The following is a 13,073-nucleotide window of genomic DNA, read 5'->3' as shown; positions in this document are numbered from 1 at the left end:
CCCCCCCCCCCCCACCTCAGGTCCTAGCCAGAGCAGCTGGGGAGGGCGGGGACCCCGGAGGCAACTGGCGGGCGGGCCTCAACACGAGTAGACCCACCCGGCCACAGCGCGCCTCCACAGGGCCCCATCTCCTGCTCTCTCTGTGGCCCTCAGCCGCCAAGTACCATTAGTCTCGGGCCCATGGCCCGTCCCTCTCCCAGCAGGGCCGGCCTGGGGCTGGCCCAAAGCCCCATCTCCGCAGCTTCCCCGGGGCCAGTCCCTCCCCGCTCCTGGGGAACACTGCTCTGAACACCGACATAGTTCATACATAATATCACTTGCTCCCTGCCAAGGCCGGGCCCCCTTCTCACCACGTGTTGTTCAGACTAGCGAGACTCCTGGTTTGAATTCAGTGTTACACAAAGCAAGTCTCGGCCTTGCCAGGCCTGTCACTAAGCCCCAGTTTCTCCCACAGCTTTGTGCTCTTTGCAGCCCCTGGACTCGGCCCAGCATCCGCTGCCTCAAGAGGAGCGAGCCACTCTACGTCTTCTTGAAGGATCTGTGCTTTTGTAACCAGGACTGACCACCCAAAACCCGACCCAAAGCTGCTCGATTTGAGGGGGTGATGATGACAACAGGGGCAGGGGTCTGTGCATAACTAACAGGACTCTAAAGCAGCAACAAGGAGGGAAAGCAGAGAAAGCCAAGCCCTACACCCCAGAAATGAGCGCTCCAAGGGGAACGCTGCCCCCACGCTCCCTAACCACACTGCCCAGCCCTCCCAGGAGCCGCTGAGCCTAAAGACAGCCTCGACAGAGCGTGGGAAAGACGCCTATCCAAACCCCCCAGAACTGAGGCCAGCCACAGCCAGGCCCTCCCCGCGGGACAAGGGCAGGCCGTCACTGGGAGCTGGGGCTGTCGCCTTCTGTCAGCGTCTTGAAGTCCATGGAGAGAGCTTGTTCTTCCGCCTGGGGTGGCCGCTTCCAGTCAGGGCGAGTCAAGATGTAGAGCACAGTCCCCCCGAAGCCGACCAGCAGCAAGCCCAGCACGTTGGCCAGGACACCCTCGGCCTCAAATGTGCTGTACCTGGCCCTGCAGGGTTGCGGGGGGGGGGGGGGGGACCACCCACGGGGTCACCGTCAAATGCCATTCGCACCCAGGCCACACAGATGGCCTGGTGCTCCAACCCCAGCCCCATCCGTCTCCCTCCCGGAGAGGAAAACCACTGCTTCGCTAACCACCAAAAGCGGGAAGGCAGAGGTCCCTGAGGAGCCGAGGGCAGGGCTCGCTCTCTGCCGCCCATGGTGGCCGGGGACACTCACCCGAGCTTAAACAACAGCGCCTCCTTCAGGCCCAGCAGGGCTGTGCCCACAGACAGGAGGAAGATGGCGGCGCCAAAGAAGATGTGCTGTGGGCGGTATCGGCTCCGCAGCGAAAACGCAGCTCCGGGGAACAGGAAGAGGCTAAAGCCCACGAGCCACTGCGAGGAAAGGCGGGGTGCGGCCGGAGACTGAGCTGGCCCTCCGTGCGACCGGCCCGAGGACACCCCAAGCGGGCCGCGTCCACACGCAGTCTGGGACCCCCCCATCCACCCGTCTGGCCTCCTTCACCCTAAGAGCTGCGGGGGCGGGGTGGGGGCAGTAAGCCCTCAGGGGAAAGGTCCTGGCCCCCGCGCCCCAGGCCTGGGCTCAGTTCAGCGGGCTCGCATGCTCGGAGACCGGGGCCTGTGGCCAAACAGATGAGCCGCGTCAGCTGGAAGGGAGCCTGGCTCTGAGGCACCCTGGCCTGGAAAGTCCTGGCTTTTGCACCCATTTCAGAGTCTGAAAGCAGCCCCCAGCCTCCTCCACTTTCAGGCACGTGCCCCAGAAAATGGGCCCTTGTGGGGCGCCCGTGTGGGGCACCCGTGTCCCCCCGCCACCCCCCACGCCATGGGGCCAACGCCTCACCTGCACGAAGTAGAGAACGAACCCGAGGATGCCGCACCAGCTGTGTAGGCTGTACAGGTCTGCGTAGCCCTGCTCCCGGTGGTAGTCGAACACCGCCACCATGCCTGGGCCGGGGGGGGGGGGGGGGGGGGAGGAGCCGCATGAGGACAGGGCTGCCGGGAAGGGGGCCGGGGAGGTGACCCAGGGGAAACCTGACTCGCTGAGACTTCTGGGATCCGGTCCCGACTTGATGGCTGCCAGCACCCAGTGTCCCAGCCGGTGATGCCTGGACGGGGGAGGAGGGGCGGGGAGGAGCCCGGAGCAGAACTGGAGTGGAGACCAGACGTATCCTACAGCTACTTCCCCAAGGGCCGAAGCAGAAGCGGGAAAGGGTGAGCTGTGCCCGGGAACTCACCCACCAGGGCGATGATGAACGCAAAGACGTGTAGCAGCCCGTGCAGGACTTTGGTGGTGCGTCTGGGCTCATTCCTGAAGACCCGGTAAACCAGCAGGGCTTATGGGGAGCAAGAAAGGGAACGTGAGGCCGGCCTGCCACCCGCACCAAGGTGACACCCCGTGGCTGGGGGAGGTGATCTGAAGGAAGGGCTTGTCAAGGTCCCGCAGCCACAGCCAGCGGGAGAGAAAACAAGGCTCTGTGGGGCCCGGCAGGGGCCCTCGGGTATGTGTGCCCTAGCAACGCCCCCATGATTGCTCTCTTGTCAAGTGTCTTGTGTATTCCAGGCTGTGCTGTAGGTTCATCACGCACTCACGCTGAGGTGTCACCAAGCTTGCGTTCACCTCTTAGTTGTGATGATCCTCAAATAGTCCAGTATGGAAGCCTGAGCAGATACTCACTACCTTTGGCAAGCAGGCTCCCTAAACGGGGAACCCGTGGTTCCCAAGCTAACCCCCCGTCACTGGGCTGAGCCAGACAGAGCCAGGTGGCACGGGGAATGCCTCTCAGGAGTGGCTGTCACCAGGACCACCTCTAGGAAGAATGGGCCCAACAGATCCACATCCAGACTTCTTGTTAGCAGAGGAGGCGGCCACGGAAGGCAGGGTGGGGGCCAAGCATGGCCTCACTCCTACCTCAGAGAGGGACTTAAGCTCTGCCAAGTCCAACGTCCCCCCGGCACATGTGCACGCGCGCGCGCGCACACACACACACACACACACTCACCCTCTTTCTCCCACTATGAAACCACCCCACAGAAGCCGGCCTCAGCTCACAGTCCAAACCCTGGGCTGCCTACTCTAAGCAGCACACACCCTTGGATGCTCCTTGTCGAAAGACCAGGACAAGTAGGAAAGGAGTTGCCACCCCCACACCTCAGGTCCCTGGATTTGGATGCCTGGTGTCCCCAGGCTCCAAGCCAGCTTCCTTCCTGTCTTTTCTGGAATCTTAGACATGTCTAATTGCAAGAGACCTCCGGAATGAGAGTATTTCTGCAAACCGCCTCTCTCAGGAGCGGCTCCAGGTGCAAGGGCAGGACTCACCATCTCCCTGCAGGAAGATCAGGCCTATGACCATGCAGAGGGGATGCGCGTTAAACTGCAGGGCGCCCTCCCAGGCGATGCCGCCCCTGTACAGACCGAGCCAAGCCCCCGTCATGGCCACCACAGTCAGGCCCAGCAGCTGGGAGAAAGCCACGTAGTAAGGCAGTGCTCTGGGGGCGGCTGCCAGGCCGGCCCGACTCTCCATGCTGAGGCAGCTGCTGGAGGAAAGACAGAGAGCTCAGAGCAGCCCGCACCTCCCCAGGACACAGCCCTGGGCTCGCGAGGCCAACCCCAAGCCCCCACCCTCTCCGCCCACCACCCCCGGCCCCTGTGCTAAAGCCAGCCACCCCAAGTCTCTAGAGCGGTCGGCAGAGGTGCCCTGCTTCCCCAAGAGACAGGCCGGACCCCTGGAAGAGATGCAAGGAGGGTGCAAGGGAAGGTCCTCCAAATTCTGGTGGGAGCAGGGGGGCCCCGCGCCTGGCTTTACATTGTTTCACGAGGGCCTGGGTTTTCTCAGGGGGGCTTCACAGATGACGTACAGAGAAGTGAGGAAATCCCTTGAAGGAACAGGGTTCCTCACGGTTTGTCCCCAGGTGGGTCCTAAGGACATCCGGTGAGGAGACACCCCCCCCTCGCGCCCCGCACTCAGTGTGCAAGCCTGCAGCCCGAGGTGAAGGGGGGGGTCCTGCCCTCCCCATGGGCCTGGGCGCGGCCCCCACAGCAGGCCCCCTGCTTGTAGAAGGATGTACTCGGACCCCGCCTCGCCCGACACACATGGGGAGCAGGGGCAGCCCAGCAGCCTGCCCCCCTGCTGCCTCCTCTCCCCCCCCCACCCCACGTTTAGGGCAGGCCGGTCTGCACTCCTGCTCACGGGATGTCTCCAAAACTAAAGGCACCAGAAATGAGACCCACAGGGAAGAGCACGTCGCCGTTCGGGGCTCATGGCGTGCTTCATACGGGACACTTAGCTCCCGGCGAGCCTGTGGAGGCCGTAAAGCAGGGAGTTACCACCGACCCGTGCGACCGAGAAGAAAACGGCTGCTGGAGGTCTGGGAAGACTTGCTCAGGGGCTGCGTGCGTGTGCGTGTGCCCGTGTGCGCGTGTGCGTGCATGTGTGTGTGGTGAGCGCATTTCCTGGCTCCTCCGCCCAGGCCGCCCCCATGGTAGCCTCCCTCAGGGTCAGAACGGCTTTCTTGCCCACTTCGCCCTGAATCGGCTGGTCCTCCAGACCCAGAGCCCAGGCCTGGGAGAGGCAGCCCCGGCAGGAACAAAGATGGCCTCCACCCGCCTTGCCTTGGTGCTGGGGCGTCCTGTGCCCACAGAAGGGGGCTCTCCTCCTCCCCAGTCCTGGCCTCTCCTCGCAGCGCTGGAAACATCCCAGAGAATGACAGCTGAGCAGAGACACGGCCTAACAGGCTTCTGGGTCCCCCGCTCACGGCCGCACGTGCTCTGTCTCTACCCTGTACTGCGCAAGAACTCGTGTCCGGTCAGCCTGGTCTTCTACTAGTAATGGGGGGGGCTCTTTTTACCCCCCACTTCTCTCTGCCATATCCAACAAATGTTGGCAACTTCACCATTAAAAGTCGGGGACAGTCGGGAGTGTTACTAATACACACTCCCTACAGTAAAATACAGATTAGGAAAAAATTACAAGTAATCAGCATTTTCATGTGTGTCCTCACATCCCTTTTTTCTAGAAACATTTACATTATTTTATAGAAACATACCGATTTCTAACCCGTTTTGACTTCACAGTAGGTCATGCCTATCTTTTCATGTCAACGAACATCCATCTACGCCATAGCTTCAACGACGTCACAGGATTGCACGGTAAGGCTGTTTCATGCTTTAACCAAGCCCCAACCCCTGTTGTTCAGCGTTTAGCTAGCTCCCAGTTTTTCACTAAATAAACCACACTCTGTGATCATCTTTGCGCGTGTGTCTGATTAATTCCTGACTGGAGAAACAGAGCCCTGCAGCAAGCCTATGTTCTCTTTTAGGTTTTTGACATTTTATAAAGTCATCTTCCGAACACATTCCCATGGCAGGTAGCAACCCCTGTTTCCAGAGGGCCTGGCAGACGACAACCCCTATTTCTGAAACTCTTGTCTCTGTCCATATATGTCCCCTTTGCACAGGTAACTCCTAAATCGAGGGCCAGTTCCATGCTCTCCCCCAAATACCCCATTTCTAACCACCCACTATACACCTCTACCGACATCCTACAAACACTCCAAACTCAGCACATCCAAAATCAGCTCATCTGCCTGTCATAGCCAAGTCCTCTCCTGACCTCGCACATGGCCGAAGTGGCTGCCCTCCTGGTCCTGGCACTGACATCTGTGGAGAGGTCAGTGGAGACAGGCCACTGAATCCTGGAGGATCTCCCTTGGGCCCCCGCCATCACCTCCCTCCTGGCCATCCTCATTGCCACCACCCCAGCCAGGGCATGGAGCTTCTGCCCCAATCTCTGAACCCCTGCCAGGGACAGGGACAAGGCCAGCTCCCCAGCTCCTGTCGCCCCACCCTGCACAAACAGGGCCCATGGTCTGCTGGTGAAATGCCACCTCTGTAACACGATCCTAACTCAGTTTTCATCTGTGGCCCCGGGTTTTCTCACCAAATCCACTCAGAGGAGACTGACTTCTGAGACTTCCCCTCACACCACCCTCTGCCTCACACTCCCCGCACCTCACTGCCTGCTCCCCGCCACGCCACTCGCACCCCCTCCTCCATCTCCTCCCCTCACTCTCCCCTCCATCTGTCTGCCCACGACCTGAACCGGGCTTTTTCTTCATCTCCAGCCCCTCCTGGCTTAGGGCTTACCTTATCCTGTTGGCCGTCTGCCTCCTGGGAAGCTCGCCTGCGCCCCTCTGCTCACCTGCCCTGTAGCTCGGGCAAGGCAGGGGAGGCGTCCGGCTCTTCCTTGGGTCTCCTCGAGGACCTGTTCCCTTGCACCGACTCTAACCGGAAAGATCTACCAAACAGATGCTGTCCTTGGGTCACTTGTTCTTGGTCCTCCTCCCCTTTATTAGATTCATCCCCTGAACGCCCGGGGCGCAATCAGAACCTGATTAGCTCTGAATGAGAAAGAACAGAAGGGACGTGCTCTGCTGCTGGTGGACCTGCCACAGCTCCCTCCTGCTAAGCAGAATGACCAACGATGGCAGTGGGAGCTCAGGGCAGCAAAGGAATTGTCACTTCTGGATCTCAGAGCTACTCTGTGGCCAGGCCAGCCAGTCTCCTACTGAAACAGGCAGAAATCAGAGCAAGGTTCTCTGCAGAGCTGTGAGGTTGTGACTTACAAGAAGAAGTATATAGGATGGAGCTCCTAAAACCCTTGGAATTTCCCAAGAAAGCCAGAAAGCTGTCTTTTGTTAATGAGCCCTTAGATAACCTGTGGGCGGGGGCTGGTTGCCAGGGGAACCAACCACGTGATTGACGGCTGGACCCCCTCCTTCCACCTCTTAACCTCTAGGGAGGGGAGAGGGCCTGGAGATTTGAGTTCCATCACCAATGGCCAATGATCTGATCAAAACTGTCCCAGTCATGAAGCCTCCAGTAAAATCCAAAAGGAGCTTCTGGTAGGATGGCTACCCTAGTTCCCTGGGGATAGGAGCTCCTGCGTTCAGGACCCTTCGGGACCTCACCCTAACGTTCCTCTTCCATCTGCCGGTTCCTGAGTCATATCCTTTTATAATAAATCTAGTAAGTAAAATGTTTCACTGAGTTCTGTGAGCTGCTCTAGCAAATTAATTGAACCCGAGGAGAAGGCCGTGGGAACTTCTCATCCACAGCAGGTGGGTCAGAAGCCCAGGGGCCAATCTGGATTTGCGACTAGCATCCAAAGTGAGGGACAGTCTTGTGGGACGGAGCCTTTAGCCCGTGGGTTTTGACACTATCTCCAGGTAAACGGTGTTAGGACGGAGTTAACTTGCAGGACACTCAGTCGGTGTCCGCTGAGAACTGAAGAAGTTGGTGGTGCTGAAAAGGAAACGCACTTTGGAGTAGCCAAACGACTGAACAGGGGGCTTGAACGTTCTGCACTGTAAATTCACATCCTGAATTCCCCAGGAAGTCAGACCCCTAGTGCTGTTTGCACCCCACCACAATGGAGCTGAGAGGCCTGCCTGTGTGTGCTGGAAGGACAGGGGGCCTCACAGCTGACTGCAAGCCCCTCCTCTGTACTCAGCCTTCTCTCACTTAACCTCCAGGATACTGCTAGGATAATAAGACTGTTGTCCCAATTTAATGGATGAGGAAATTGGGGCTCAAAGAGGATACATGACATGCCCCAAACTATCACCTGCAAATAGCTCAACGCATTCGTTCATTGAGCACCTGCTGTATGCTGGCGATACTGCAAGATGTTGGAGCTATACAGCTAAGACGTGATCCCTGCCTTCGAGAAGGTTGCAGACAAGTTGCAGAGCAGATGTGGATTTTTTTTTTTAGTAAAGGGTAGTAAGAATTCAAGCTGAAAGTGCAACTCAGGCCTCCAAGGGCACTTGCCACTATCCACACGGAAGACAGTTTCTGCCTGCTTTAATACAGTGAGGTGGCATGCCCCGAGCTGTTGGTTGTCGGGTGAAGGCGTGGCTCTGCGCAGCATGGAGGGTGGAGCTGAAGGCAATCAAGGATCTGAATGCAGCTTACCAGAGAAGTCACTTTGAACCAGAGCACCAAGAAGTCTCTCCCTGTCCCACGCCAGTCCTCCTGTGTCCCTCACCTCTCAGGAAACCAGGCTGCTAAGGCAGTTTAAGCCCATCACTACATCAAGCACTGGTGTCCCCTGTGGGCTCTGCTGGGAGAAAAGGAGGCAGGATGGAAACAGGCAGTTAAGAGAGAAGGGGTGGCAGGAGGGCGAACCAGCAGATCCATGAGATTTTCCCGTCAACTGTTCCCAAGGCAGCTACCCTGCCCCATCTGTGTAAGGCTACTAGGCCTGAGGCGAACCCACGTCCATTTGAAGACCCATCCACCTGCATGACAAGATTCGAATGGGGAGAGACATTCTACACTAAGTATGTCTGTGGGACAAACACGGGGTACATCTGTGTGGGGGTGGTGTGTGACTGTCTCAGCCCATCTGTGTGGGGAACTAGGCATCTGGGTGATGCAGCATCCAGGAGGAAGCCATAGATAAAGAATGACCTTTGGAACTATGAAGGCCCAAGCTGTCTCCTCCACTCCTCCTTGCAGTTTGAAGGTGATTTAAGTCCAACTCTGAGGGATGCAGGAAAACTCACACCAAGCAAGACCATCCTGACTCAGGCAGGCCCGTGCCTTGCCTCCAGGTGACCTCACAATCAATAAGCTCCAAGGGTAAAAAAATCCAGATTCACAAAAAAGACAAAGTAGTGAGTGGTTCTGTGCTTTACAGAACATGAACTGAAAGATTCCTTCAACAACGGCTTATCCGGTTCAACATCAAGGACAACCTATCTTTGTGCAAGGAGGGCCCGCTTCCAACGCTGGAGAGAGAACACATTGCACTGACTCTGGTTGGAATCTGACCCACCCACAAACACATTTTGTTTGTGCAAACCTGGAAATCAGTTGAGAGTCACTCCCTAGTAAGCAGATGCCTTTGAATCATGCTCTTTCGGTTCCCAATCCAGACAGTGACAACGCTCTCTCTGCCTTCCCAGTCGGGCTGGCCCCCCAGAACGCTGGTGGTTCCTGGGCCTCCTTTGTTCCCGGAGCAGAAGTGTGGGTAGCAGCATCAAGGGCCTGGAAGCAGCCATTCTCCACCCCAAAGTTCTCCTCCGCCTAGCAGACCAGAGTCTTAGAAGCAGAGGAGGCTCTTACAGCCCCTTCCACAACCACCCTCCTTCCTGTCAGAGCGCGGGATGGGGGTGACAATTCTGGCAGCTTCTGGAACTTTGGGCTGAGACAGTCACACACCACCCCCACTCTGCCCCCCCCCCCCCCACTTGCAGTCAGACTCCACTTAATGCAATCTAATAGGGACAGGAGCTACCCGCAGGGCTTGAACGTGCTGAGAATCACTCTCCCTCCCCATGTCCACGGTTTCATTAAAAGGCCACCAGGCCTAATCTCATTATGAGGACCAGACACTGCCCCTGTCCTAGAGCCCGGAAGCAGGCAGCCTGGCCTGGCCACGGCCCTCCTTGTCCACAGCGCGGTTTTAAAATTGGGTTAGAGAAGATTATATTGGGGACGGACGTTCGAGCTTTTCTTGATGGGTGAGTGCCGGGAGGGACAACTCAATTGCCCTAGAATGTCCTAGAATGTGATGGAAGAAAAGGCAAAATGAAGGTTGAGCTGTCAGGCAGGGCCCCAAGAAGCCCGAGGGAAGAAAGCAAAGCTTGACGTCAACACTGAGCCTGGTTCTCCATTAGGATACAGCGGGCTTGGCGCCAGGGCTCCCAATACTTGTAGGGACCCACAAAAACTCTTATGATTTCTGCTAAAATCAGGAGGAAAAACAAATTCAGTGTTGAAGAAAATGTTTTAATTTTTAATCCAGCCTGGGTTATATTTGCCTTTATACCAACACAGTTGTAAAACATAGGTTTGTTTTGTTTTTTATTGTTATTATTTGTAATGGAAGAAGGGTCCCAGCAAGGCAAAAGTGCCTGGGACCCATGAATGCAGCTCTGGTCAAACAGATGTGATTTTATTTTTTTTTTTAAAGATTTATTTATTTATTTTTTGAGAGAGTGAGAATGAGAGAGAGAGAAAGTACATGAGAAGGGGGAGGGTTAGAGGGAGAAGCAGGCTCCTCGCTGAGCAGGGAGCCCGATGCGGGACTCGATCCTGGGACTCCAGGATCATGACCTGAGCCGAAGGCAGTCGCTTAACCAACTGAGCCACCCAGGCACCCCAAACAGATGTGATTTTAGAGCAAGCCCCACTGTTTATGACTGTGTGCTCCTGGTCAAGCCAGGTCCCCTCTCTGAGTCTGCTTCCTCATCCACAAGATAGGGGATATTGAGTCCCACCTTACTACTCACTGGCCTAGCAAAAATTAAGCAGGATAAATATGTACTGGTGCCTAGCAAAGTGCCTGCCCCATGGTAGGCATTCAGATAACAATCTAATAAGAACTAAATCTGGTCCTAATAGCACCTTGGGAAGAGTCACACATCAGAAGTTGTTGACGTAAGAGGTTTGGGGCCACAAAGAGCCAGAAGGCAGCAGACAGCACTACTCCCTCCCATAAACCCACACTCCTCTTCTGTCCACTCTCGGTCCCCCGCCAGGCAGAAACCCCTGGATCTGGGGCAGATTCCTCCACCAATGACTTCTGGTGCTACTGCACCACTCCATATTGGCAGAAGCCAAGCTCTGCCAGCCAAGGAAAGGTGGCCAGGGCTGGGAAGCTGTGGGGCAGGCAGGGGATGGTCCCACCTCCCAGTCTGGGAGGCTCCTCCTGCACGGCGCAGTGGCCGGGTGGGGGTTTGCAGCACCCTTTCTCTATGTGGGTCTCACCTTGGCATTTACAAGTTCTTTCTGTATTTTCTCTCTCAAATCCAATGTCACAAGACAAATCAAGGTATCTAAGAGAAGGTGGCAAAGCTTTGGCATGTCTTCATTTGCTATGAAAACAAAGGAACAGAATCCAGCTGTCCTGAGATGGAGCTACATTTAATGAGACTTAGAAATTCCTCAAAGACTGCCAAGTAAGGGTGTATGAGAGGAGAGGGGCAACCTCAAGGAGAAAGACTGGGGGTAGGGTCCACAGGGATCCCTTTCTGTGCGGCACCCTGGGGGAAAGAGCAGGCAGAGAGGGGAGATGGCCCTGCCATTACCCAGGCGTCAAAGGCAGCAGCGGACCCCTCCCTAGGCTCAGTTCTGCAACCCCTGTGCCCACAGCTCAGGGCCCACCAGGGCCAAGCCCACGAGCCAGGGTTTCCCAAACGAGGGATTCCTACCCTCACGCCAAGAAGCTGCGGATGTTCCAGAACAAGGAAAGGCTCTCCTGGCCAGATATGTTTCACCAAGAGGCCAGAAAGGCAGGTTGAGGAAGGCCCCGCCACCAGCAAAGCAATTCGGCCAGTCTTGGTTTCAGGTTTCAAAAGAACAGTCGTGGCAAACGTTGGTTGATCCACATCTACCCTACCTTGTTTCTAGAATATGGCAGAATATCAGGCGTGAGCCCCTGGATAAACGTGAGGTCACCTGGCGTTCCAGTCTAACTTCCGCAGGCTGGCACGGAGGCGGACCCAGGGCGCGCGGCCTGCTCTCTCACCTCTGGCCCTGCTCCGTGGGGCTCAGGAGCAGGTGAGGCGAGGGGCAGGTGTGGTGGCAGGTGAGGGGTTGGGGAAAGGCTCGCGGCTGCTCGGGGCGGGGGCGGGGGGCGGCCGCTGCGAGCACACCTGGACCCCACCCCGGCTCCGCGCGGGGGCTCGGCTCGCACCCGCCCGCCCGGGCCGCCTACCTGGCCGGGCGCCGAGCCCGGAGCTCGTCCCCGCCGCGCAGCGCCGCACCGCGCACGGGCCGGCGAGCTCCCCGCGCCGCTCCCCGGCTGCTCAGCCGGTTCCGCCGGCCGCGCCCCGAGCCGAGCTACGGCGTGGCCATGACAACAGGGCGGCGGCCGCGGGTGGGGCGCGAGGCGGGCGGCGCGGCGAGGGTCACGCGGAGGGCAGGGGGCGCCGGAAGTGCCCCCCGCGCGTCCTGTCACTCGGGGCAGGGCGCGGCGCCCACTGGTGCCCGGTTCTCGGGATGGGGACCCGCCGGATCCCGGGCCCAGACCTTGACGCCGCGCGACAGAGGCTGCGGCGCGGGGCGCTGAGGGGCGACAGCCGCGGTCACCGCGACCCCGGCCTTCTGGACCCGAGCTCGGGTAACCTTCGAAATCCGGGCCTCGCGACCCGGGGCGCGTTCAGGGACGCAAGAGGGTCTGCGACCCCGTGGGTGTGGGGGCCTCCTGCCCAGGCCTGACGCGGAGGCCGCGGTCGCTGCTGGGGGGATGGGCTGCGGGGCGGGGACCGGGAGCCGGGACGGGAACGGGGACGGGGACGGGGACGGAGCCCGGGCGCCGAGGGGTGGGGCTGCCCGCCCGGAGAGCAGCCGCCGGGCCTGGGCCTGTGCCTGTGCTCCGCGCTTCCTGAGTCCCTCCACGCCCTCCCCCCTCCTCCTCCCCCTCCTCCTCCCCCGCTTCCCTCCTACCTTCTTACCCCTTCCCCTCGCCCCGCCTCGGGCTCAGGTGGCCACTAGGTGTCAGACACGGCCCGGGCCTGGGGCCACGCTGCAACTCCCGCAGCCCTGGGGGACACATCCCCTCCCTCCTGGCCCCAAGGGAGATGTCACTGGAGGGGAAGGCTGGACTCACCCCTTCCCCGGGACCACCTCCCCAACACACACACAGACACACACAACTAGGTGACTTTTTTGCGCCCCTTTCTCAGGGGGCCTTGTCTGAGACTGACTACCCACCCCCCAGGCAAACCAGCCTAAGGATAAATACCAGTTCTCACCAGCCGGCCCGTGGAGGCCTAGACCTTGCCAGTGGCAGCCTCCCCTGTCCCAACAGCCAAGAGGAGGATGCCAAGGCCAAGGCTGGGGCCAGCCCCTACGGCAGTCCCCTATCCAGGAAATGCTGTGGGTAGATAACAAGTCCAGCTCAGACTTCTTACAAGCTCAGAACAAAAGGTTCTTTCCTGTCAGATGCCTGGCAAGTCTCACCGAGAGCCTGAGGGTAGG

General features: G+C 58.5%; 1 protein-coding gene across 12 annotated transcripts in view; it reads right to left on the bottom strand.

Annotated features, from left to right (window-relative positions):
- Positions 1-6: 6 nt before the first annotated feature.
- Positions 7-13,073, bottom strand: part of CYB561 (cytochrome b561) — a 34,033-nt gene continuing 20,966 nt past the window's right edge. The window contains exons 1-7 of one of the 12 annotated variants that reach the window (XM_025890303.2): positions 8,950-9,309; positions 8,058-8,202; positions 3,402-3,619; positions 2,320-2,418; positions 1,926-2,029; positions 1,302-1,459; positions 7-1,071 (exon numbers count right to left, since the gene is read on the bottom strand). In XM_025890303.2, the coding sequence (XP_025746088.1) occupies positions 879-1,071; positions 1,302-1,459; positions 1,926-2,029; positions 2,320-2,418; positions 3,402-3,606 (759 nt within the window). In that variant the 5' untranslated portion in view covers positions 3,607-3,619; positions 8,058-8,202; positions 8,950-9,309 and the 3' untranslated portion in view covers positions 7-878. Of the gene's footprint in view, positions 1,072-1,301; positions 1,460-1,925; positions 2,030-2,319; positions 2,419-3,401; positions 3,620-8,057; positions 8,203-8,949; positions 9,310-11,490; positions 11,708-11,808; positions 12,041-12,122; positions 12,456-12,539; positions 12,645-12,837; positions 12,972-13,073 lie in introns of those variants that run through there. The other 11 variants (XM_025890306.2, XM_073883059.1, XM_025890304.2 and 8 more) reach the window with 11 other exon arrangements.

The sequence above is a fragment of the Callorhinus ursinus genome, unplaced genomic scaffold (assembly GCF_003265705.2).
Source record: "Callorhinus ursinus isolate GAN/ISIS: 27379988/994484 unplaced genomic scaffold, GSC_fseal_2.0 scaffold50, whole genome shotgun sequence".
NCBI classification, from domain to species: Eukaryota; Metazoa; Chordata; class Mammalia; order Carnivora; family Otariidae; genus Callorhinus; species Callorhinus ursinus.
The sequence above is the reverse complement of the archived record's forward strand: the minus strand, read 5'-3'. Positions and strand labels throughout refer to the sequence as shown.